At 47.3% G+C, this 23,658-nt stretch overlaps 1 protein-coding gene across 1 annotated transcript in view; it reads right to left on the minus strand.

Annotated features, from left to right (window-relative positions):
• The window catches only part of inppl1 (inositol polyphosphate phosphatase like 1), a gene marked incomplete at its 3' end in the record, with an annotated part of 115,351 nt that overhangs the window by 13,552 nt on the left and 78,141 nt on the right, over positions 1-23,658 (minus strand). Inside the window, exons 2-4 of the mRNA XM_033023396.1 lie at positions 9,727-9,790; positions 7,016-7,166; positions 5,065-5,176 (exon numbers count right to left, since the gene is read on the minus strand). Of these exons, the coding sequence (XP_032879287.1) occupies positions 5,065-5,176; positions 7,016-7,166; positions 9,727-9,790 (327 nt within the window). The remainder of the gene's footprint in view (positions 1-5,064; positions 5,177-7,015; positions 7,167-9,726; positions 9,791-23,658) is intronic.

The raw sequence follows: 23,658 nt of genomic DNA on the forward strand, positions 1-23,658 counted from the left end.
AGCTACCAAGACAGATGTGTACAGCAATTCATTCTTCCCCCGCACAATTAAAGCATGGAATAGTCTTCACCCTAGTTACCCAACTAGACGCAACTAAATTTAAGGTAGCTCTTCTTCTCCAAGGGCCCTTTTTTTGCTTAAGTCCACCCTCTGCCATCTCCAATTTAAATTCCATTTGGAATATTTTGGAGGACCAAGCACCAAGAACCAAGAACCAAGGAAGGAGAACCTCACCGGCACGTCGCCGGAGACCGGGAATTCATCGGCTGTGGTCCGTGGAGCGATGCTGCAGACCGGGGCCCGCACGGACCGTCCAGCTCGCCTGCTGCGGAGTGAGCGGCGCCCGGTCCAGCCGAGCCACAGGCAGCTGCAGGGTCTCCAGCAGCCCACTCCCCCCCGTCCAGGCCGGTCACTCCCTCCTGGCCCCCCCCCCCCGCTAGAGACTGCGGAGCTCGGCTGGACCGGGCGCCGCGACATCAGGCCGAGTATGTGGACTGCGCGCGGCCTACAGCGGTGGCGGAGAACACCACGGCCACGCTTGGCCAGGCCAACCCTGCGACGTCGCCAGGACAACGGGCCTTCACGGTCAGGTCAAGATCCCTGCACTTGCAACAACTGGGACTTGGAAATGGTCCGCAAACTGGCGACTCTGTATACCGTCTCAGTGAACTACTGCTATACACCAGTACTGTATCCGAGATGCTGATCTAAGATGTATCGAAGTGCTTATGTATAGTTTAAGAAGGAACTGCAGATGCTGGAAAAATCAAAGGTAGACAAAAATGCTGGAGAAGCTCAGCGGGTGAGGCAGCATCTGTGGAGCAAAGGAATAGGTGACGTTTCGGGTCTCAATAACAACTACATTTTTCTCCCCTGTTCCCTCTGGAATGGCCCCGAGTCACGGTGCCCTGGTCGGGTTGCGCATCCTACCTACAGTCGTCTAACTCAGTCCTCACCTCTGTTCCCCTGCCTGCCTCACTGGCAGTCACACCCTCCATGTCACCACGGACCACGTTGGAAGCAGTTATTCTAGCAGGCGTACCTGCCTCCAGAAACACAGCGTCCGCTTAATTCTCCCCATCCCTCATGTGCCTCAAAGTCTGAAGCTCAGTCTCCAGGTGCCCACCTTCAGTATTAGTTCTTCAATCAACCAGCATTTCTACTCAACAGCCAAAAATCTGTAGCCTCCCTTTGATCTGGTGTTTTGTTAATTCACGTGCTTGATCAATGGTGTTTTATCATTCATGTTTTATTATTATTAATGTTTAGTGCTTTCAGAGTCAACTGTCACTGTATGTCATGTTGTTACTTGTGGGCGGAGCACCAAGGCAAATTCCTTGTATGTGAATACTTGGCCAATAAACTTACTTACTTGCTGCAGATGTGGTTACCATGATTGACCAAGGGGTCCACCAGCTCGCTCATCGTGCAGCTGCGGCACATCGCGTGATCCTGCATCGCATCTCTCACAATCCATCTGCAAGCTTCTATCTTACTGCTGCTCAGGGTTTTGCAGGTCCGCTCCGCTCTCCTCAGCCCCTCCCCCGATGCCTCCCGGGCTAAAACCTCGAGATGCACTTTCCCTGCACTCAGCACTAGCCAAAGCCTCAAGAAGCACTTTCCCCTCCACACATTTATGAAAGAACTGCAGATCCCGGAAAAATCGAAGGTAGATACAAAATGCTGGAGAAACTCAGCGGGTGAGGCAGCATCTATGGAGCGACGGAAATAGGTGACATTTCGGGTGGAGGCCCTCTTCAAACTGAAGAAGGGTCTCGACCGGAAACGTCATCTTTTTCTCCACACGGCACTTCCTCGCAACACGGCAGCTCCCAACAGGCCGCTCTCCACCAGTCTGCCATCCCTTCTATCCACTGCAAACTATCTCCAGCTAAGCCTAGCGGACACCTACTTCACTCTAATGTCTCTCCTCCACAATTAGCACTCTGAAACTGCAACTCTAACTTCTTCCCACTGACTTTTTAAAAATCCTTTGTCCTTTAAAAAGCAGATTCTTACTTAGACATAGACATAGACATAAAAAATAGGTGCAGGAGGAGACCATTCGGCCCTTCGAGCCAGCACCGCCATTCATTGTGATCATGGCTGATCATCCCCTATCAATAACCCGTGCCTGCCTTCTCCCCATATTCCTTGACTCCACTAGCCCCTAGAGCTCTATCTAACTCTCTCTTAAATCCATCCAGTGATGGCCTCCACTGCCCTCTGTGGCAGGGAATTCCATAAATTCACAACTCTCTGGGTGAAAAAGTTTTTTCTCACCTCAGTCTTAAATGACCTCCCCATTATTCCAAGACTGTGTGGCCCCTGGTTCTGGACTCACCCAACATGGGGAACATTTTTCCTGCATCTAGCTTGTCCAGTCCTTTTATAATTTTATATGTTTCTATGATTACTTGTCCGCTACTTGCATGCAGCAAGATTCCTTTTCTCCCTCTGCCTTCATGTTTTTTGCAGGCACGGACTCGGTAGGCTGAAAGGCCTGATTCCGTGCTGAGTTACTCCAGCACTTTGCGTCTATCTTCACTATGTACCAGCGTCTGTAGTTCCTTTCTACACTTCCCCCATTTGTGTTCCACAGTGTGGTCTGAATCTACAATCTTCCTACTTTGAGGCACGACTGCTTTCAAAGGGCACAGTTTACAGCTGGAGGAGTTGTTACTTTGAGCTGCAGTATCGCAACTATAGTTTGAACCTTTGGAGGTTTATCAGTTTATCAGTTATTAACCTTTATTAGTTGCCAAGTTGCAGACATAGAGATATAACCTGCAATAATATATAACCAGAGGGCTTGTATACAAAGACAGGGATGTAATGCTGAGGCTCTATAAGGCGCTGGTCAGGCCACATTTGGAATATTGTGAGCAAATATGGGCCCCGTATCTGAGGAAGGATGTGCTGGCTCTGGAGAGGGTCCACAGGAGGTTTATGAGAATGATCCCAGGAATGAGTGGGTTAGCATATGATGAGCGTTTGATAGCACTGGGTCTGTACTCGCTGGAGTTTAGAAGGTTGAGGGGGAACCTCGTTGCGACTTACAGAATAATGAAAGGCATAGATAAGAGTGGATGTGGAGAGGATGTTTCCACTAGTTGGAGAGTCTTTGAACCAGAGGTCTTGGCCTCAGAATTAAAGGGCGCTCTTTTAGAAAGATGAGTAGCAACTTCTTTAGTTAGAAGGTAGTTCATCTGTGGAACTCATTGCCACAGACGGCTGTGGAGGCCAAGTCAGTGGATGTTATTAAGGCAGAGATAGATAGATTCTTGATTAGAACAGGTGTCAAGGGTTATGGGGAGAAAGCAGGAAAATGGGGTTAGGTGGCAGAGATCAGCCATGATTGAAGAAGGGTCTCGACCCGAAACATCGCCTATTCCTTCTCTCCATAGATGCTGCGCATAGATGTTTCTCCAGCATTTTGTGTCTAGCCATGATTGAAGGGCGGACTAGGCTCGATAGACATTCAATGAGATTGAACCCTGGGCTTCCTGTTCAATGCAGCATTGTTCAAGACTCGACCTACACCATCCGTGCTAAACTATGCAACACACAGCCCACAGGGACAGCTGCTCTTCCCCTTTTAACATCAGAACGTAACGCTGGTCCACCCTAAAATAGACTGCACTGCGACTGCACAACATCTTTGATTCAGAGGGAAGCCAGATAAATTAGTGAATGTGGCAAGAGAATAAGATTGGGACAATAAGGTGAAGGGGTTGTGGGGAGAGGGCAGGAGAATGGGGTTGAGAGGGGAAGATAGATCAGCCATGATTGAAGGAGGGGGTGTGAGATTGCAACCTTCACATGGTCCGCCCTGTTTCAACGAATGCAATCAACCTGGCGTGCACAATCAAATAAGATCAAATAGAACAAGGTGTCCTACAATTTTAGGTTGTGCACACCAAACGCAAGAAGAAGAAGATTGAAGGACATTCTTACTATTGAGGGAGTGCAGCTTAGATTCACCAGGTTAATTCCCGGGATAGCGGGACTGTCATATGACGAAAGAATGGAGCGACTGGGCTTGTATTCAATGGAATTTAGAAGGTTGAGAGTTGATCTTATAGAAACATATAAAATTATTAAGGGATTGGACACGCTAGATGCAGGAAAAATGTTCTGGATGTTGGGGGAGTCCACAATCAGGGGCCACAGTTTAAGAATAAAGGGTAGGCCATTTAGAACTGAGATGAGGAAAAACTTTTTCACACAGAGAGTTGTGAATTTGTGGTATTCTCTGCCTCAGGGGGCAGTGGAGGCCGATTCACTGGATGCATTCAAAAGAGAGATAGATTTAGCTCTGAGGGCTAGCGGAATCAAGGGGTATGGGGAGAAGGCAGGAACGGGGTACTGATTGTGGATGATCAGCCATGATCGCATTGAATGGCGGTGCTGGCTCGAAGGGCTGAATGGCCTACACCTGTGCCTATTGTCAATGTATCTATGAATGGCGGAATAGACTCGATGGGTTGAATGGCCTAATTTGATCCATGCAGATGCTGGAATTGGTAGACACAAAAAGCTGGAGTAACTCAGCAGGTCAGGCAACATCTCTGGAGAAAAATAATTGGTGACATTTTGGTTTGAGTTACTTCTTCGGACTGAGAGTCTGGGAAAAGGGAAACAAGAGCTATAGACCCCGTGATATAGAGAGAGATATAGAACAAATGAATAAAAGATTGTAGGAAGGAACAGCAGATGCTGGTTTAAACCGAAGATAGGCACAAAATGCTGGAGTAACTCAGCGGGACAGGCAGCATCTCTGGAGAGAAGGAATGGGTGATGTTTCGAGTTGGGACCCTTCTTCAGAATGAAGATATGCATAACAAAAGTAACGATGATGAATGAATGAATGAATGAATGCTTTACTTGAACCCTAACGTTGGTCCATTGTTGGCTGTGAGCTGGCATCCACAATTTCTTGCGGTCTTGGATCAACGCTCTATGAATATAACTAAACTATCGCCATCCCTGTGCGAGGAGCCGTTGCTGAGGCATCCTCACGTGCACAGTCAGTCCCCGCGGGGTGAGTTTGGCCGCAGTTACCTCTCAGCTATGCCGTCCTGTGCCACGGGGGAGAGGCAGGGACCGGTGCTGCCCGTGAAGGTGCTGGTGGAGGCAGAGCGCGGGGGCAGCGGCGGCTTGTCATCTTCACCATCTACAAAAGGAGAAATCAGTGACAGCAACTCGACAAGGTACAACGTCCACTGCGAATGGTGAAAGGACATATATGACGTTGGTGAGAATGCACATTTCTTTGCTAATAACAGTAAAGTTTATCACAAGTTCAAAGGACAATTCATTTACTGTTCAAATGAACCGTCAATGCAAAAAAATGAATATACAGTAAACCCTCCTTGGTACAGATCTATTTATAATGGATTTTGCAGACAGTGGACTGTCTCTTTGAGAACACGGGCTGCTGTTACACAACCGAGGTCAATGGAATTGACAAGGCGTGGGAATTGACAAGCTGTTGGAATTGACACGGTGCTGGAATTGACAAGGAATTGGAATGGACAAGGTGCTGGAATTGACAAGGTATTGGAATTGACCGTTGAAATTGACAAGCCGTTGGAATTGGCAAGGCATTGGAATTGACAAGCCGTTGGAATTGGCAAGGCATTGGAATTGACCGTCGGAATTGGCAAGGCATTGGAATTGGCAAGGCATTGGAATTGACAAGCCGTTGGAATTGGCAAGGCATTGGAATTGACAGGGAGTTGGAATTGACAGGGCGTTGGAATTGACAAGTCGTTGGAATTGACAAGGTGCTGGAATTGACAAGGCATTGGAATTGGCAGGGCGTTGAGGCACATAATTTTTTTTCTTGTGTGTATGACTGCAGAAACAACATTTCATTTGAGCCTCTATGAGGTTCAAGTGACAAATAAATTGTATTGTGTATTGAATTGACAAGCCGTAGGAATTGACAAGCACTGCTTGCAGTCTTTTGTCCAGGGGCGAGGATATTAAAAGTAGAAGCCAGAGGCTTACGACATGAGGGCAGACATTTAAGAGGGACATCAGGAGCATTTTTTTTAATTCAGCGGGTAGCCCGTATCTGGAATGAGATGCCAGAGGAAGCTATAGAGGTGGGTACAATTACGACTATCAAAAATCATTTGGTCAGATATATGGTCGGGGGGAGTTCCTCTCGACATGGGTACCATGTAATCCCGTGCTACCTGCTCCATGGTCGGATAGTCGGCAACTAAATCGTCTCCCCCACCTTGTTTGCCAGGTGAGGAGGGAGCTGTGGACCCCCAGCAGGACCAACAACAAGACCTGTCAAAGGGCGGATGAGCTTCTGAGTGAGCCGCACTTCAGTAGAAGTTGCGATCACTGTCGTGCATGGCATTGTAAGGAATAATGATAAAGCACACACATCAAAATCCTATACTTCCAGCGGCGGAAGTTGGCAGGAACTGGAGGACAGAGATGTGTGGTGCGTCCGTCACCGTTCCCGTCGGAAACCAGCACCGCTGCGTCGCTAATGTCTTCAACGAAGATGAGATATATGGATATGGAGGGTTTAGAGGGAATTGGGGCCAAATGTACACAAATTGGACTAGCCCAGTGTGCCAACTTGGTTGGCATGGTAGAGATGGGCCGAATGGCCTGGTTACCTGCTGTGCGGACTGGGCTGTGCAGGATGAGTATATATGGGTGTCAGTCTCCATTCATTAGAACGGAGATGAGGAAACTCTTTTTCACACAGAGAGTTGTGAGTCTGTGGAATTCTCTGCCTCAGAGGCCGGTTCTCTGGATACTTTCAAGAGAAAGCTAGATAGTGCTCTTAAAGATAGCAGTCAGGGGATATGGGAAGAAGGCAGGAGCGGGGTACTGATTGTGGATGATCAGCCATGATCACATTGGCTCAAGGGGCCGAATGGCCTACTCCTGCACCTATTGTCTATTGTCTATTAACAGTGGCCAGGCTAAAGACAGCAGCCATTCACCAGAGGATACATAGCTGTTTCCACTGCGAAATTACCTGAGTAATCCTTGTCCTCTGCCGTCTCCTTCTTGTCCTCTCTCTCCACCACGTAGAGCAGGGTGCTGACCAGGCCCTGGTTTGGCTGAAGGTAGGACGTGATGAGCTCATTCAGAGTTTTGAATCTCCTCACCTGCACCCCTTGCGACGTCTGATTCAATTGAAAGCACATGGTTGTATCACGGTGGACATGACGATAACACACCCATGACAGACACAAAGTCTAGTTTAGGCAATAGGCAATAGGTGCAGGAGTAGGCCATTCGGCCCTTCGAGCCAACACCGCCATTCAATGTGATCATGGCTGATCATCCCCAATCAGTACCCCGTTCCTGCCTTCTCCCCATATCCCCTGACTCCGCTATTTTTAAGAGCCCTATCTAGCTCTCTCTTGAAAGTATCCAGAGAACTGGCCTCCACCACCCTCTGAGGCAGAAAATTCCACAGACTCACCACTCTTTGTGAGAAAAAGTGTTTCCTCATCTCCGTTCTAAATGGCTTACCCCTTATTCTTAAACTGTGACCCCTGGTTCTGGGCTCCCCCAACATAGGGAACATGTTTCCTGCCTCTAGCATGTCCAAACCCTTAATGATCTTATATGTTTCAATAAGATTCCCTCTCATCCTTCTAAACTCCAGGGTATACAATCCCAGCCGCTCCATTCTCTCAGCATATGACAGTCCCGCCATCCCGGGAATTAACCTGGTGAACCGACGCTGCACTCCCTCAATAACAATTTTGAACAAAACACAAATTTCTGGAGGAACTCAGCGGGTTCAGGCAGCATCGGTGGAGGGAATTAACAGACAACATTCCGGCTCGGGACATTTCAGTCTGAAGAAGGGTTCCGACCCAAAACATTGCCTGTCGACAGAGGCAGCGTTAGTAGAGCTGCTGCTTCACCGGACCAGACACCCAGGTGCGTTTCTGACCTCGGGTGCTGTCTGCGCGGAGTTTGCACGTTCTCCCCGTGACCACATGGGTTTATTCCGGGTGCCTCGATTTCCCTCCCGCACCCCAAAGATCAGCCAAAGATCATCGCCAAAATCAGACCCATCCATGCCTTCATCTCCTCCCGACTGGACTATTGCAACTCACTTCTCCTTGGCATCAGCTCCACCTACATCAACCGACTCCAACTGGTCCAGAACGCAGCCGCCCGACTCATCACCCACACCAAATCCTGGCATCACATCACTCCAGTCCTCAAACAACTTCACTGGCTTCCCATCTCCCACCGGATCACCTACAAAATCCTGGTCCTCACCTACAAAGCCCTCCACCATCTGGCCCCCCCATATCGGGAGCCTCCTCTCCCCCTACCAACCCTCACGGTCCCTCAGATCCACATCAGCCGGTCTCCTCTCCATCCACAAGTCCAACCTCCGCAGTTTTGGGGACAGAGCCTTCTCCAGGGCAGCTCCCAGGCTCTGGAACTCCCTCCCCCAACTGATCCGCAATTCCGTGTCCCTCACCATCTTCCAGTCCCGCCTCAAGACCCATCTCTTCACCTCTGCCTATCCTTAGCCCCACGTCCCCCTCCCTTTTCATCTGTGCTTGAATTGCCTCATATTGTGTTTTGAATTGAATTCTGTCTTTAATTTGTGTACTAGTCATGTCTCCACTATTTATTTCATTCCGCTTACAGGTTTTTCCTCTACTTGCTAAATTTTTGTAAGGTGTCCTTGAGACTCTTGAAAGGCGCCCATAAATAAAATGTATTATTATTATTATAAAGATGAGGTTATTGGCCTTTGCAAATTTCCCCTGGTGTACAGGAGGCTTTGAGTGGGAAACGCTGATTCCGCTGTGTGGGGATGTTGATGTTAAACTCTATCGTGTGTTGTGTTCTCTTTATTCGTATGGCTGTACGGCGACTCAAATCTCACTGTACCAATCGGTGCATGTGACAAATAATGTAAACTTGAACTTGAAACTGGGATAGCATAGAACAATGGTCGGCGTGAACTAGGTGGGCCGAAGAGCATGTTTCAGACCTGTATCTCTGAACGACACTTAAAGCCCTGTCCCACGGTGCGAGTTCATTCCAAGAGCTCCCCCAAGTTTAAAAAAAATCAAACTCGTGGTAAGCACGGAGAATGAACGTAGCGGGTACGTCGGAGCTCGGGGACGTCTCTTAGCGCTAACGGCAGGTACTCGGGAAGACTCGCTAACGGCAGGTAAGCACGGGAAGTCTCGTGAAGATTTTTCAACATGTACCGACGAGTGGCCATTACCGTAAATCTCCGAGTTCAAATCAGGGCAAACTCGGGAGAGTTCTAGGAATGAACTTGTACCGTGGGACAGGGCTTTAAAACATTCCATTCATGGATGTTGACTGACCCGCTGAGTTCCTCAAGCACTTTGTGTTTTCTGCTCAAGGTACATTGTGTAAGTGTCCAGCAGGTCACTGGGCTGTAATCTAAGCACGTCGGTACCTGATCTCACCTATATCCACCTCACCTGTATCCACCTATCACTTGCCAGACTTTGTCCTGCTGCTCATCCTCCCCCCAAGCACCACAATCCACCCTAGAAGTGTCCCGACCCAAAACATCGCCTCTATCCATGTTCTCCAGAGATGCTGAGTTACTCCAGCACTTTGTGTCTTTTCTTTATAAACCGGCATCTGCAGTGCTTTGTGTCTACATGAATAGCATCTCTGGAGAACACGGATAGGTCACATACACGGGGGTCTTTTATCTCTTACCTGTACGGCCAGAAAATCATTTTCATCGGGTAAGATCCTGTAAGTATGCACGTGTTTTTGAAACCTAGAGCAGACAAGAATAAAATTAGTACATTTACCATTTAAACTGGTCAGATATTAAGTTCAATGCAGTTAGAGCTATAGAATCATACATGGAAACAGGCCCTTCAGCCCAACCTGTCAATGCTGACCACCGTGCCCCATCTAAGCTAGTCCCATATGCCCACCAAGCCAATTAACCTACAAAACTGCACGTCTTTGGAGTGTGGGTGGAAACCGGAGATCTCGGAGACAACCCACGCAGGTCACGGGGAGAACGTACAAACTCCATACAGACAGCACCCGTAGTCGGGATGGAACCCGGGTGTCCGGTGCTGTGAGGCAGCAACTCTGCCGCTGCGCCACCGTGATCTGCAATAGGAAGTTAGCACTATGCTACACATCGTGACTGACTTGGAAACACAGTCACAGAGTCATACCGCAAGGATTTTAATTGGCAAATGTTAAATGAGTAACTCATTCCGTTGAGCGCGTCAGTGAGTGAATTAACGAGCTTGACGTTTGCTGCCAAGTATCTGCTGATGTAAACAGTGTCTGCAGCTTACTGCAGCTCAATCTCTCAAGTCTGAAGAAGGGTCTCAACCCAAAGCCTATCCATGTTCTCCACAGATGCTGCCTGACCCGCTGAGTTACTCCAGCACTCTGTGTAACGTCACCTATCCATGTTCTCCACAGATGCTGCCTGACCCGCTGAGTTACTCCAGCACTCTGTGTAACGTCACCTATCCATGTTCTCCACAGATGCTGCCTGACCCGCTGAGTTACTCCAGCACTCTGTGTAACGTCACCTATCCATGTTCCCCACAGATGCTGCCTGACCCGCTGAGTTACTCCAGCACTCTGTGTCCTTTTACAGTCAGAGAGTCACAGTCAGACAGCGTGGATACAGGCCCTTCGACCAACTTGCCCATACCGGCCAACATGCCCCAGCTACACTAGTAGTCCCACTTGCCTGCGTTTGGCCTGTCTTATCCATGCACCTGTCTAACTATTTCTTAAATGTTGGGATAGTCCCTGTCTCAACTACCTCCTCTGGAAGCTTGTTCCATACACCCACCGCCCTTTGTGTGAAAAAGTTACCCCTCGGATTCCTATTACATCTTTTCCCCTTCACCTTAAACCTATATCCTCTGGTCCTCGATTCACCTACTCTGGGCAAGGGACCAGATCTATTACTCTCATGATTTTAAATACCTCTGTAAGATCACCACTCATCCTCCTGCGCTCCAAGGAATAGAGACCCAGCCTGCTCAACCTCTCCCAACAGCTCAGACCCTCCAGTCCTGGCAACATCCTCGTAAATCTTCGCTACACCCTTTCCAGCTTGACAACATCTTTCCTATAACACGGTGCCCAGAACATCTTATACAACTGCAACATGACCTCCCAACTTCTATGTTTAAGAAGGAACTGCAGATGCTGGAAAATCGAAGGTAGACAAAAATGCTGGAGAAACTCAGCGGGTGAGGCAGCATCTATGGAGTGAAGGAAATAGGTAAAGTTTCGGGCCGAAACCAAGATTCAAGATTCAAGAGATTCAAGAGAGTTTATTGTCATGTGTCCCTGATAGGACAATGAAATTCTTGCTTTGCTTCAACACAACAGAACATAGTAGGCACTGACTACAAAACAGATCAGTGTGTCCATATACCATTAAGAACCCTTCTTCAGACTGGAGGAAATAGGCAACGTTTCGGGCCGAATCCCTTCAAGGAAATAGGCAACGTTTCGGGCCGAACCCCTTCGGGTTTCTGCGCTGCATCACTAAACTAAACTGAAGAAGGGTCTCGACCCGAAACATTGCCTATTTCCTTCGCTCCATAGATGCTGCCTCACCCGCTGAGTTTCTCCAGCATTTCTGTCTACCTCCCAACTTCTATACTCATATCTTCATCATCATTGGGTCTAACTCATGGGTACTAAGGGAGTAGCGAAGTGAGAATGCGGCAACTCAAGACACCGTCGCCTTTACATGGGCAACAAGCGATGGGAATGAATGCCACCCTTGTCACAAACGCCCAGATCCCATGAGAACAAAACCATAAGTGCGAGAATGCGGGGAAAGTCAATAAACGATTAAGAGGTGCATTAAAACATAGAACGTGTTAGACAGTCTTAGAACAGGTACTTTAGCCCAGAATGTTCGTGCTGAACACAATGCCAAGATCAACTATTATTTGTCTGTGTGCGAAGGAACTTCAGCCGCTGGTTTACACCAAAGGTAGGCACAAAATGCTGGAGTAACTCATCGAGTTGGGCAGCATCTTCTGCAGTCGGAAGAAGGTTCTCGACCCTATTCCTTTTCTCCAGAGAATACTGCCTGACGCGCTGAGTTGCTCTAACATTTTGTGTCTGTATTATTTTTCTGTACATGATCTGTATACATCCATTCCCTGCATATCCATGTACCTATGCAAACGTATCTTAAACACCACTATCGTATCTGCCTCCACTACCACCCCTGGCAGTGCGTTCCAGGCACTTATCGCCCTCTGTGTAAAAGAAAACTTGCCCCGCGCATCTCCTTTAAATGTTTCCCTCTCATGCTAATGCCCTCAGGCCCTTGACGTTTCTACCCTGAGGTGAATGATTGACGGAGCTGGGTCAGTACTCGCTGGAGTTTAGAAGGATGAGGGGGCACCGATCGATACACTATTTACCGAATAGTGAAAGGCCTGGATAGAGTGGATGTGGAGAGGATGTTCCCACTAGTGGGAGAGTCTAGGATTAGAGGTCATAGCCTAAGAATTAAAGGACTTTGGTGTAAATCAGCGGCTGCAGTTCCTTTAGGAAGGAGATAAGGAGGAATTTCTTTAGTCAGAGGGTGGTGAATCTGTGGAATTCTTTCCCACAGAAGGCTGTGGAGGCCGTCAGTGGATATTTTTAAGCAAAGATAGACAGATTCTTGATTAGTACGGATGTCAAGGGTTACGGGGAGAAGGCAGGAGAAGGGGGTTAGGAGAGAGAGATAGATCAGTCATGATTGAATGAATGGTGGAGTAGACTCGATGGGCCGAATGGCCTAATTCTGCTCCTGTCACTTATGACCTTATGAAAGTTGTCGTGCTAATACTAAGGTTAGGACAAACTGTGCCACTGTGGGGGAGACCAGGGCCATCAGTCTGAAGAAAGAGATGAGTGCATCAGTGAAAGAGAGTGCCATTTAGTGGCTGTAAAGTTAAAATGCACTAAAGATTAAGAGCCGAATAAAAAAATGATTCAAGAAGGGTCCCAACCAGAAACATCACCTATCCATCTTCTCTTCGACCGGCCTGACCCGATGAGTTACTCCAGCACTTTGTGTCTAACCATGTGCCACTTGGGCTGGTGAACATTTTCTGTGACAATTTATTTATTAGCCTCTTAATGTTTAATACGTTTAAACTTTACAACCACTTAATGGCACTGACTGACTTTCTCTTTCGCTTTCTCTCCTCAGAAATCCATTTAAGACGGTTAGGTACAGAATGTGTTAGAAATATCCTCTCCCCTGAGACCCCACTTACTGGTGCCCTCCCCATTTAGAGGAATTAGAGGAGGGCACCAGTAAGTGTGCAGATGAACTGTACACTGCAAGGGCCAGGAAGCGAGCGGGTAAGATCATCTCTGACCCCTCTCACCCTGGCCACAAACTCTTTGAATCACTTCCCTCTGGAAGGCGACTCCGGACTGTCAAAGCTGCCACAGCCAGACATAAAAACAGCTTTTTTCCACGAGTAGTAGCTCTACTCAATAACCAAAAGTCTGTAGCCTCCTTTTGCTCTGGTATATTATTTAATTCACATGTTTAATCAATAATGTTTTATTATTAATGTTTAATGTTTTATGTATCATTCCTAACTGAAACTGTATGTCATGTTAGATAATAGATAATAGTCAATAGACAATAGGTGCAGGAGTAGGCCATTCGGCCCTTCGAGCCAGCCATTCAATGTGATCATGGCTGATCATCCCCAATCAGTACCCCGTTCCTGCCTTCTCCCCATATCCCCTGACTCCACTATCTTTAATAGCCCTATCTAGCTCTCTCTTGAAAGTATCCAGAGAACCTGCCTCCACCGCCCTCTGAGGCAGAGAATTCCACAGACTCACAACTCTCTGTGTCACTTGTGGGCGGAGCACCAAGGCAAATTCCTTGTATGTGAATATACTTGGCCAATAAACATTCAATCATTCATTCATCTACTGGTGCCCTCCCCTCATTTCTCATTTACTGGTTATTATTTTGTGTCACCACACAACTGTTTGCCGATAGCAAGCAAATTTTAGTGCCATGTGGTTGGCTTCTGCAAGGTCATTTACAGTGCATGTGTCAGGCAGCAAGTCACGGCTCAGGAGGTGTCCCAGAGTCTAGAGGCCCCGTCCGCACTCACAGTCTGCCGCATCTTCAGTATGTCCGCACTTCAGCATGTTGGATTTGTTCCTCCCCGTGCCAATAGACAATAGACAATAGGTGCAGGAGTAGGCCATTCGGCCCCTCGAGCCAGCACTGCCATTCAAAGTGATCATGGCAATAGACAATAGGTGCAGGAGTAAGCCATTCGGCCCTTTGAGCCAGCACCGCCATTCAATGTGATCATGGCTGATCAATTCCCCAATCACTACCCCGTTCCTGCATTCTCCCCATATCCCCTGACTCCGCTATTTTTAAGAGCCCTATCTAGCTCTCTCTTGAAAGCATCCAGAGAACCGGCCTCCACCGCCCTCTGAGGCAGAGAATTCCACAGACTCACCACTCTCTGTAAGAAAAAGTGTTTCCTCATCTCCGTTCTAAATGGCTTACTCCTTATTCTTAAACTGTGACCCCTGGTTCTGGACTCCCCCAACATCGGGAACATGTTTCCTGCCTCTAGCGTGTCCAAGCCCTTAACAATCTTTTATGTTTCAATGAGATATCCTCTCATCCTTCTAAACTCCAGAGTGTATCAGACAAGCCGCTCCATTCTCTCAGCATATGACAGTCCCGCCATCCCAGGAATTAACCTTGTAAACCTACGCTGCACTCCCTCAATAGCAAGAATGTGTGTCCAAGCCCACCAATGCCCGTCTGCAGTCTGTTGAGATGGCGCCAGGTTATCCACGGTTGGTCGGAAACCTGGTGGGAGTTTCTCGGAGGGATCGATTGCCATGTAAATGTTTTCCGGAGATTTCTCTAGTCTCTCTTCCCAGAGTTTGAGCCTTCTGGACATTTTCATGGTGTCCTCCCCTAATTCCCCATTTACTGGTGCCCTCCCCTAAACCCCCATTTACTGGTGCCCTCCCCTAATCCCCCATTTACTTTTGGCATGTTGGCCTTTATAATAAGAGGAGTTGAGTATAGGAGCAAAGATGTCCTTCTGCAGTTGTACAGGGCCCTAGTGAGACCACACCTGGAGTATTGTGTGCAGTTTTGGTCCCCTAATTTGAGGAAGGACATTCTTGCTATTGAGGGAGTGCAGCATAGGTTTACATGGTTAATTCCCGGGATGGCGGGACTGTCATATGCTGAGAGAATGGAGCGGCTAGGCTTGTATACTCTGGAGTTTAGAAGGATGAGAGGGTATCTTATTGAAACATATAAGATTATTAAGGGTTTGGACACGCTGGTTACCGATGTTGGGGGATTTCAGAACCAGGGGCTATAGTTTAAGAATAAGGAGTAAGCCATTTAGACCGGAGATGAGGAAACACTTTTTCACACAGAGAGTGGTGAGTCTGTGGAATTCTCTGCCTCAGAGGGCGGTGGAGGCCGGTTCTCTGGATACTTTCAAGAGTGAGCTAAATAGGGCTCTTAAAGATAGTGGAGTCAGGGGATAAGGGGAGAAGGCAGGATTGGGGATGATCAGCCATGATCATATTAAATGGCGGTGCTGGCTCAAAGGACCGAATGGCCTACTCCTGCACCTATTGTCTATTGGTGCCCTCCCATAATCCCCCATTTACGATAGGTAGAAAAAAATGCTGGAGAAACTCAGCAAGTGAGGCAGCATTTATGGAGCGAAGGAAATAGCCAACATTTCGGGTGAAAACCCTTCTTCAGACCCCATTTACGTTCGGAGGCTTTGTCTTTGATGTTATTCCAGTCCTCACAACAAACCTCCAAACTATTTCACATAGAACATAAAACAGTACAGCTCAGATACAGGTTCTTCAGCCCACAATATCCTGCCGAACTAGATATCAAGATAAACATCTTATGTGCCGGCATGTCATCCGTATCCCTCCATATCCATGTGCTGATCTAGAAGCTTTTTCTACACCACTATCGTATCTGCCTCCACCACCACACATGGCATCGTGTTCCAGGCACCCACTGCGTGGAAACAGGCCCATCAGCCCAACTTGCCCGCACCGAGCAACATGCCCCATTTACATGAAGTCCCACCTGCCTGCGTTTGGCCAATATCCCTCTAAACCTATCCTATCGACAAACCGGTCTAAATATTTCTTCAACGTTGCAATAGTAAACATAACGATAGAAAAATCGATTGCAATTGTTGTCTGTACTTCCCTTCCACAGATGCTGCCTGACCCACTAATTGAGATCACACCTGGAGTATTGCGTACAGTTTTGGTCTCCTAATCTGAGGAAAGACATTCTTGCCATAGAGGGAGTACAGAGAAGGTTCACCAGACTGATTCCTGGGATGGCTGGACTTTCATATGAAGAAGGACTGTATAGACTCGGCTTGTACTCGCTAGAATTTAGAAGATTGAGGGGGGACCTTTATAGGAACGTACAAAATTCTTAAGAGGTTGGACAGGCTAGATGCAGGAAAATTGTTCCCGATGTTGGGCAAGTCCAGAACAAGGGGTCACAGTTTGAGGATAAGGGGAAAGTCTTTTATGACCGAGATGAGAAAAAAAAATTCACACAGAGAGTGGTGAATCTGTGGAATTCTCTGCCACAGAATGTAGTTCAGGCCAGTTCATTGGCTATATTTAAGAGGGAGTTAGATGTGGCCCTTGTGGCTAAAGGGATCAGGGGGTATGGAGAGAAGGCAGGTACAGGATACCGAGTTGGATGATCAGCCATGATCATATTAAATGGCGGTGCAGGCTCGAGGGGCCGAATTGCCTACTCCTGCACCTATTTTCTATGTTTCTATGTTTCCTGCAGCAATATTGACCAAAAGATTCTGACAAATTCCAGGATAGCTCAAAACTCTTAACATTAAAACTCTGGACCTGGAACTGAGCTACTATCTACCACATTGGGTATCCTCAGACTACCTTTGATCGCACTTTGATAGCTTTACCTCGCACTAAACGTAATTCCGTTATCATGTGTCTGAACACTGTGAATGGCTCGATTGTAATCACTAGAGCCAGGATTTTGCCATAAATGCCATGTGCCTTTTTTGATGATTTCATCAAGATAATGCCTTTTTCACGATCGAGTGCCTAAATCAGCCTTTTTTTGCCGTTTTACTAAAAGGTCGTGCTATTTTCTCTAGTTGTACCGTGATTACAATGACGTTTTCTATGTTGACACGTTAATATTAATGTAATTATTAACGTGTTAACATAATATAAATTACAAGGACAATTTCACCACTGGGGCGATACCGGGGGCGCCACCGTCGGTCATTCATTCGTTCGTGCCGCTGCCCGCTGGTTCAGTCTTCTCCAACATCTATTTCATTGCTTCCAATTTTACAAATTTCCCACAAGCTACCACTTCCCGTGAGAAACGTGGCGAAACATTAGTGAATAACTTGCAGGTTTTCAACAAAGTAACTGACGATATTCGTAAAGTTCCTGGCGATGTAGGCAAAGACATACAAGGAAAATGTGAGGGAATTTTAGCTAACAAAGATCTTGAAGAAATACAAAACATAGCTAAGGTTCTCAAAGGTAGTTGTAATGCACAAGATATCGACATGGTTATAGAGTCTGTAGCTTGTTTTGGGTATGCACCAGTGACCTCAGCTGAGGTAGAAAGAAGTTTTTCACAACTGAAGCATATTCTGTCTGACAGACGGCATAGTTTAACACCAGATAATATGAAAAAAATGCTAGTAGTTAGTGCAACCAGGCAACTTTGGCCATTTAATGCAAAATACCTCTATATTATTATTTTTAACCATATTTTGGTGGTGGAAATACATACTTTTATGCCTTTTTGTGTCAATAAGTGCCTTTTTTGTGCCTTTTTTGTAATTTTATTATGCCTTTTTGCCTGCCTATTTCAGAGTTTTTCAGTGCATGCAGGCTCTTGTAATCAAGTCTTTCTGCTGACTGGTTAGCATGCAACATAAGCTTTTCACTGTACCTCGGTACACGTGACAATAAACTGAACTGAACAGGAAGATCACCGGCTCGGTCTCTGCTTGACGTTTTGTTCAACTGTGCTTAAATCATCAAATCCAGTTCCGTTACACACTGCTTCATCACGGCTTTTCCTTCCCCTTCCCCTTATATTCACAGGAACAAGGTTTACGGGTGAGTGTGCAGTCTCGGAGGAATTCAACTCCACCAGAGACCAGACCTTACTCACTAAATAAACCCGTCAGACGTTCACATTAAATTTCACAATCTTCCAACTGCATTCCAAACTATTAGACATAAATGAAAAACTTTAGTACTTGTCCTCGTTATTTTTGGTTTAAAAATTAACATCAATGTCTGAACCCAGTCACAAACCACTCTTCACATTTTAATAAATAGGTCAGTATGGGATTGGTAGACACAGGGAGAACGTACAAACTCTGTACAGGTAGCGCCCGTAGTCAGGATCGAACCCCGGTCTCTGGCACTGTAAGGCAGCAGCTCTACCGCCATGCCACAGCTGACATTATGGAAGAGGTGATTGTCCTGGCACCGTGTTACTAAAGGGCCTGTCCCACTTATGCGACCTCGTCGTCGCATTGAGGCGCACGGGCATCGTATGGCCGCGCGGGGCCGGTCCCACTGAGAAACGCGGAGGGGTATGTAGTTGTGCGCGACATCGCGTGGGGCTCCGAAATTTTTGTAGCAAACAAAATCTTCGCGCACCAACGGCCTGTCGCATAACTGACGGCCAATGTGGGACAGGCCCAAGACCCTGACGCGACGCATCGTCTCACCTCCAACAGCAGCAGAAGCAGGCAAACGATCGCCGAACTCGGCCGTTGCGGTCCGGATCCGCGCCCACTTCTACTCCCAGAGCGGGGCCAAGAAAACGGAAGATAGACACAAAATGCTGGAGTAACTCAGCGGGACCGGCAGCATCTCTGGAGAGAAGCAATGGGTGACATTTCCGGTCAAGACCCTTCTTTTCAGACTGAAGAAGAGTCTCGACACGAAACATCACCCATTGCTTCTCTCCAGAGATGCTGCCGGTCCCCCTGAGTTACTCCAGCTTTGTGTCCATCTTCAAATGACGTCACGCGCTCCAGACGGCTGTGCGTACGCATGAAATCGCGCGGGACCGTCGCGGCTCAACGCGACCGCGGGGTGGCGTAATTTGCGTGCCAAGGACACGTAAGTGGGACAGGCCCTTATGCTCTTTATCTCCTTCCTGTACTTCGTCTCATAATTATTTGAGCTCTGCTCTGGAGTAGTTGAGGTGAATATCACGGAAACCTGGGTATGATGTGTAGGAAGGAACTGCAGATGCTGGTTTGCTTCGAAGATGGGCACAAAATGCTGGAGTAACTCTGCGGGACAGGCAGCATCTCTGGGAGAAATGGAATGGGTGACGTTTAGGATGGAGACCCTGCTTCAGGCTGAAGTTTAAAGAAGGGACTCGACCTTAAACGTCACCTATTCCTTCTATCCAGAGATGTTACCCGTCCCGCTGAGTTACGCTAGCATTTGGTGTCTATCTCATAATCATACTTTATTAGCCAAGTATGTTTTGCAACATATGAAGAATATGATTTGCCAGACAGTCTTACCAATAAAAAGCCACAAAACAAACAAAATACATTGATGTACACCCAGGGTAGATATAAATGCTGGAGAAACTCAGCGGGTGAGGCAGCATCTATGGAGCGAAGGAATAGGTGACGTTTCGGGTCGAGATACTCGACCCGAAACGTCACCTATTCCTTCGCTCCATAGATGCTGCCTCACCCGCTGAGTTTCTCCAGCATCTGCAGTTCCTTCCTACAAATACTCAGTATGGCATTGAGCCATAGAAACAAAGAAATGAATGGTGGGACAGGCTTGATGGGACGAATGGCCACGGTTCCCACATTCTTATTCTCTGCAGACTCTCTCAATCACTCCACCTATTCCCCTCATGATTTTAGACACCGCTAAAGTGTGAAGTTAAAAGTTGTCCACAATGTGCTGGAGTAACTCAGCAGATCAGGGGAATATGGATCGGCGACGCCAGGTCGGGACATCCTCTTCCATCAAAGATTGCCTTCTGAGGAAGTGGAAGAGGCAGACACACTCACACCCTTCAAGATGTGCCCAGTGGAGTGCTTAAATCGCCATTGCATTGACGATTGTAAATCAGGTGCTGCTAAATGGAATGAGGAGGGATAGCCACCTGATCGTCAGGTGGAACATGGTGGCCCGAAGGGCCTGTTTCTGTGCTGCATCTTTGGTACAGAATGCGACTGCGGAAGGCATCACACGTACTAAAGGACTCACCTCATCCCGCACATCATTTGTTTGCCCTTCTGCCCTCAGGAATTCGTTACAGGTCCTCAACTCACACACCACAAGATTAACAAACTTGTCTCTATCCCAAGGCCATCACCACTCTGAACTCTGCACTGAACACACACCCCACATAGTCTATATTTTGTACTGCCACAACACTAGACTGTGAAATATTGCACATAATGACTTGACGACGATTTTCTTGCCGTTTTTTGCTGTTTCCACTGTCGTCATCATTTATCTGGTACGTTGTAGTTCCTCTCGGGCAGTGCGCCTGAAATTTTGTTGTATGTATTTACAATCACAGTATTATTATTATTATTATTATTATTATTACGGAAGGTGAAAAAAGAAAAGGCAATGAACACGGTGTTGAAATGGAGTATTGCGTGCAAGTTGGAGTATTGCGTGCAAGTTGGAGTATTGCGTGCAAGTTGGAGTATTGCGTGCAAGTTGGAGTATTGCGTGCAAGTTGGAGTATTGCGTGCAAGTTGGAGTATTGCGTGCAAGTTGGAGTATTGCGTGCAAGTTGGAGTATTGCGTGCAAGTTGGAGTATTGCGTGCAAGTTGGAGTATTGCGTGCAAGTTGGAGTATTGCGTGCAAGTTGGAGTATTGCGTGCAAGTTGGAGTATTGCGTGCAAGTTGGAGTATTGCGTGCAAGTTGGAGTATTGCGTGCAAGTTGGAGTATTGCGTGCAAGTTGGAGTATTGCGTGCAAGTTGGAGTATTGCGTGCAAGTTGGAGTATTGCGTGCAAGTTGGAGTATTGCGTGCAAGTTGGAGTATTGCGTGCAAGTTGGAGTATTGCGTGCAAGTTGGAGTATTGCGTGCAAGTTGGAGTATTGCGTGCAAGTTGGAGTATTGCGTGCAAGTTGGAGTATTGCGTGCAAGTTGGAGTATTGCGTGCAAGTTGGAGTATTGCGTGCAAGTTGGAGTATTGCGTGCAAGTTGGAGTATTGCGTGCAAGTTGGAGTATTGCGTGCAAGTTGGAGTATTGCGTGCAAGTTGGAGTATTGCGTGCAAGTTGGAGTATTGCGTGCAAGTTGGAGTATTGCGTGCAAGTTGGAGTATTGCGTGCAAGTTGGAGTATTGCGTGCAAGTTGGAGTATTGCGTGCAAGTTGGAGTATTGCGTGCCTGTTGGAGTATTGCGTGCAAGTTGGAGTATTGCGTGCAAGTTGGAGTATTGCGTGCAAGTTGGAGTATTGCGTGCCTGTTGGAGTATTGCGTGCAAGTTGGAGTATTGCGTGCAAGTTGGAGTATTGCGTGCCTGTTGGAGTATTGCGTGCAAGTTGGAGTATTGCGTGCAAATTGGAGTATTGCGTGCAAGTTGGAGTATTGCGTGCAAGTTGGAGTATTGCGTGCAAGTTGGAGTATTGCGTGCAAGTTGGAGTATTGCGTGCAAGTTGGAGTATTGCGTGCAAGTTGGAGAATTGCGTGCAAGTTGGAGTATTGCGTGCAAGTTGGAGTATTGCGTGCAAGTTGGAGTATTGCGTGCAAGTTGGAGTATTGCGTGCAAGTTGGAGTAATGCGTGCAAGTTGGAGTATTGCGTGCAAGTTGGAGTAATGCGTGCAAGTTGGAGTAATGCGTGCAAGTTGGAGTATTGCGTGCCTGTTGGAGTATTGCGTGCAAGTTGGAGTATTGCGTGCAAGTTGGAGTAATGCTTGCAAGTTGGAGAATTGCGTGCAAGTTGGAGTATTGCGTGCCTGTTGGAGTATTGCGTGCCTGTTGGAGTATTGCGTGCAAGTTGGAGTATTGCGTGCAAGTTGGAGTAATGCGTGCAAGTTGGAGTATTGCGTGCAAGTTGGAGTATTGCGTGCAAGTTGGAGAATTGCGTGCAAGTTGGAGTATTGCGTGCAAGTTGGAGTATTGCGTGCAAGTTGGAGTATTGCGTGCAAGTTGGAGTAATGCGTGCAAGTTGGAGTATTGCGTGCAAGTTGGAGTAATGCGTGCAAGTTGGAGTATTGCGTGCAAGTTGGAGTATTGCGTGCAAGTTGGAGTAATGCATGCAAGTTGGAGAATTGCGTTCAAGTTGGAGTATTGCGTGCAAGTTGGAGTAATGCGTGCAAGTTGGAGTATTGCGTGCAAGTTGGAGTATTGCGTGCAAGTTGGAGTATTGCGTGCAAGTTGGAGTAATGCGTGCAAGTTGGAGTAATGCGTGCAAGTTGGAGTATTGCGTGCAAGTTGGAGTATTGCGTGCAAGTTGGAGTAATGCGTGCAAGTTGGAGTATTGCGTGCAAGTTGGAGTATTGCGTGCAAGTTGGAGTAATGCATGCAAGTTGGAGAATTGCGTGCAAGTTGGAGTATTGCGTGCAAGTTGGAGTAATGCGTGCAAGTTGGAGTATTGCGTGCAAGTTGGAGTAATGCATGCAAGTTGGAGAATTGCGTGCAAGTTGGAGTATTGCGTGCAAGTTGGAGTATTGCGTGCAAGTTGGAGAATTGCGTGCAAGTTGGAGAATTGCGTGCAAGTTGGAGTATTGCGTGCAAGTTGGAGTATTGCGTGCAAGTTGGAGTAATGCGTGCAAGTTGGAGTATTGCGTGCAAGTTGGAGTAATGCGTGCAAGTTGGAGTATTGCGTGCAAGTTGGAGTATTGCGTGCAAGTTGGAGAATTGCGTGCAAGTTGGAGTATTGCGTGCCTGTTGGAGTATTGCGTGCCTGTTGGAGTATTGCGTGCAAGTTGGAGTATTGCGTGCAAGTTGGAGTAATGCGTGCAAGTTGGAGTATTGCGTGCAAGTTGGAGTATTGCGTGCAAGTTGGAGAATTGCGTGCAAGTTGGAGTATTGCGTGCAAGTTGGAGTATTGCGTGCAAGTTGGAGTATTGCGTGCAAGTTGGAGTAATGCGTGCAAGTTGGAGTATTGCGTGCAAGTTGGAGTAATGCGTGCAAGTTGGAGTATTGTGTGCAAGTTGGAGTATTGCGTGCAAGTTGGAGTAATGCATGCAAGTTGGAGAATTGCGTTCAAGTTGGAGTATTGCGTGCAAGTTGGAGTAATGCGTGCAAGTTGGAGTATTGCGTGCAAGTTGGAGTATTGCGTGCAAGTTGGAGTATTGCGTGCAAGTTGGAGTAATGCGTGCAAGTTGGAGTAATGCGTGCAAGTTGGAGTATTGCGTGCAAGTTGGAGTATTGCGTGCAAGTTGGAGTAATGCGTGCAAGTTGGAGTATTGTGTGCAAGTTGGAGTATTGCGTGCAAGTTGGAGTAATGCATGCAAGTTGGAGAATTGCGTGCAAGTTGGAGTATTGCGTGCAAGTTGGAGTAATGCGTGCAAGTTGGAGTATTGCGTGCAAGTTGGAGTAAT

The sequence above is a fragment of the Amblyraja radiata genome, chromosome 6 (assembly GCF_010909765.2).
Source record: "Amblyraja radiata isolate CabotCenter1 chromosome 6, sAmbRad1.1.pri, whole genome shotgun sequence".
NCBI lineage: Eukaryota > Metazoa > Chordata > Chondrichthyes > Rajiformes > Rajidae > Amblyraja > Amblyraja radiata.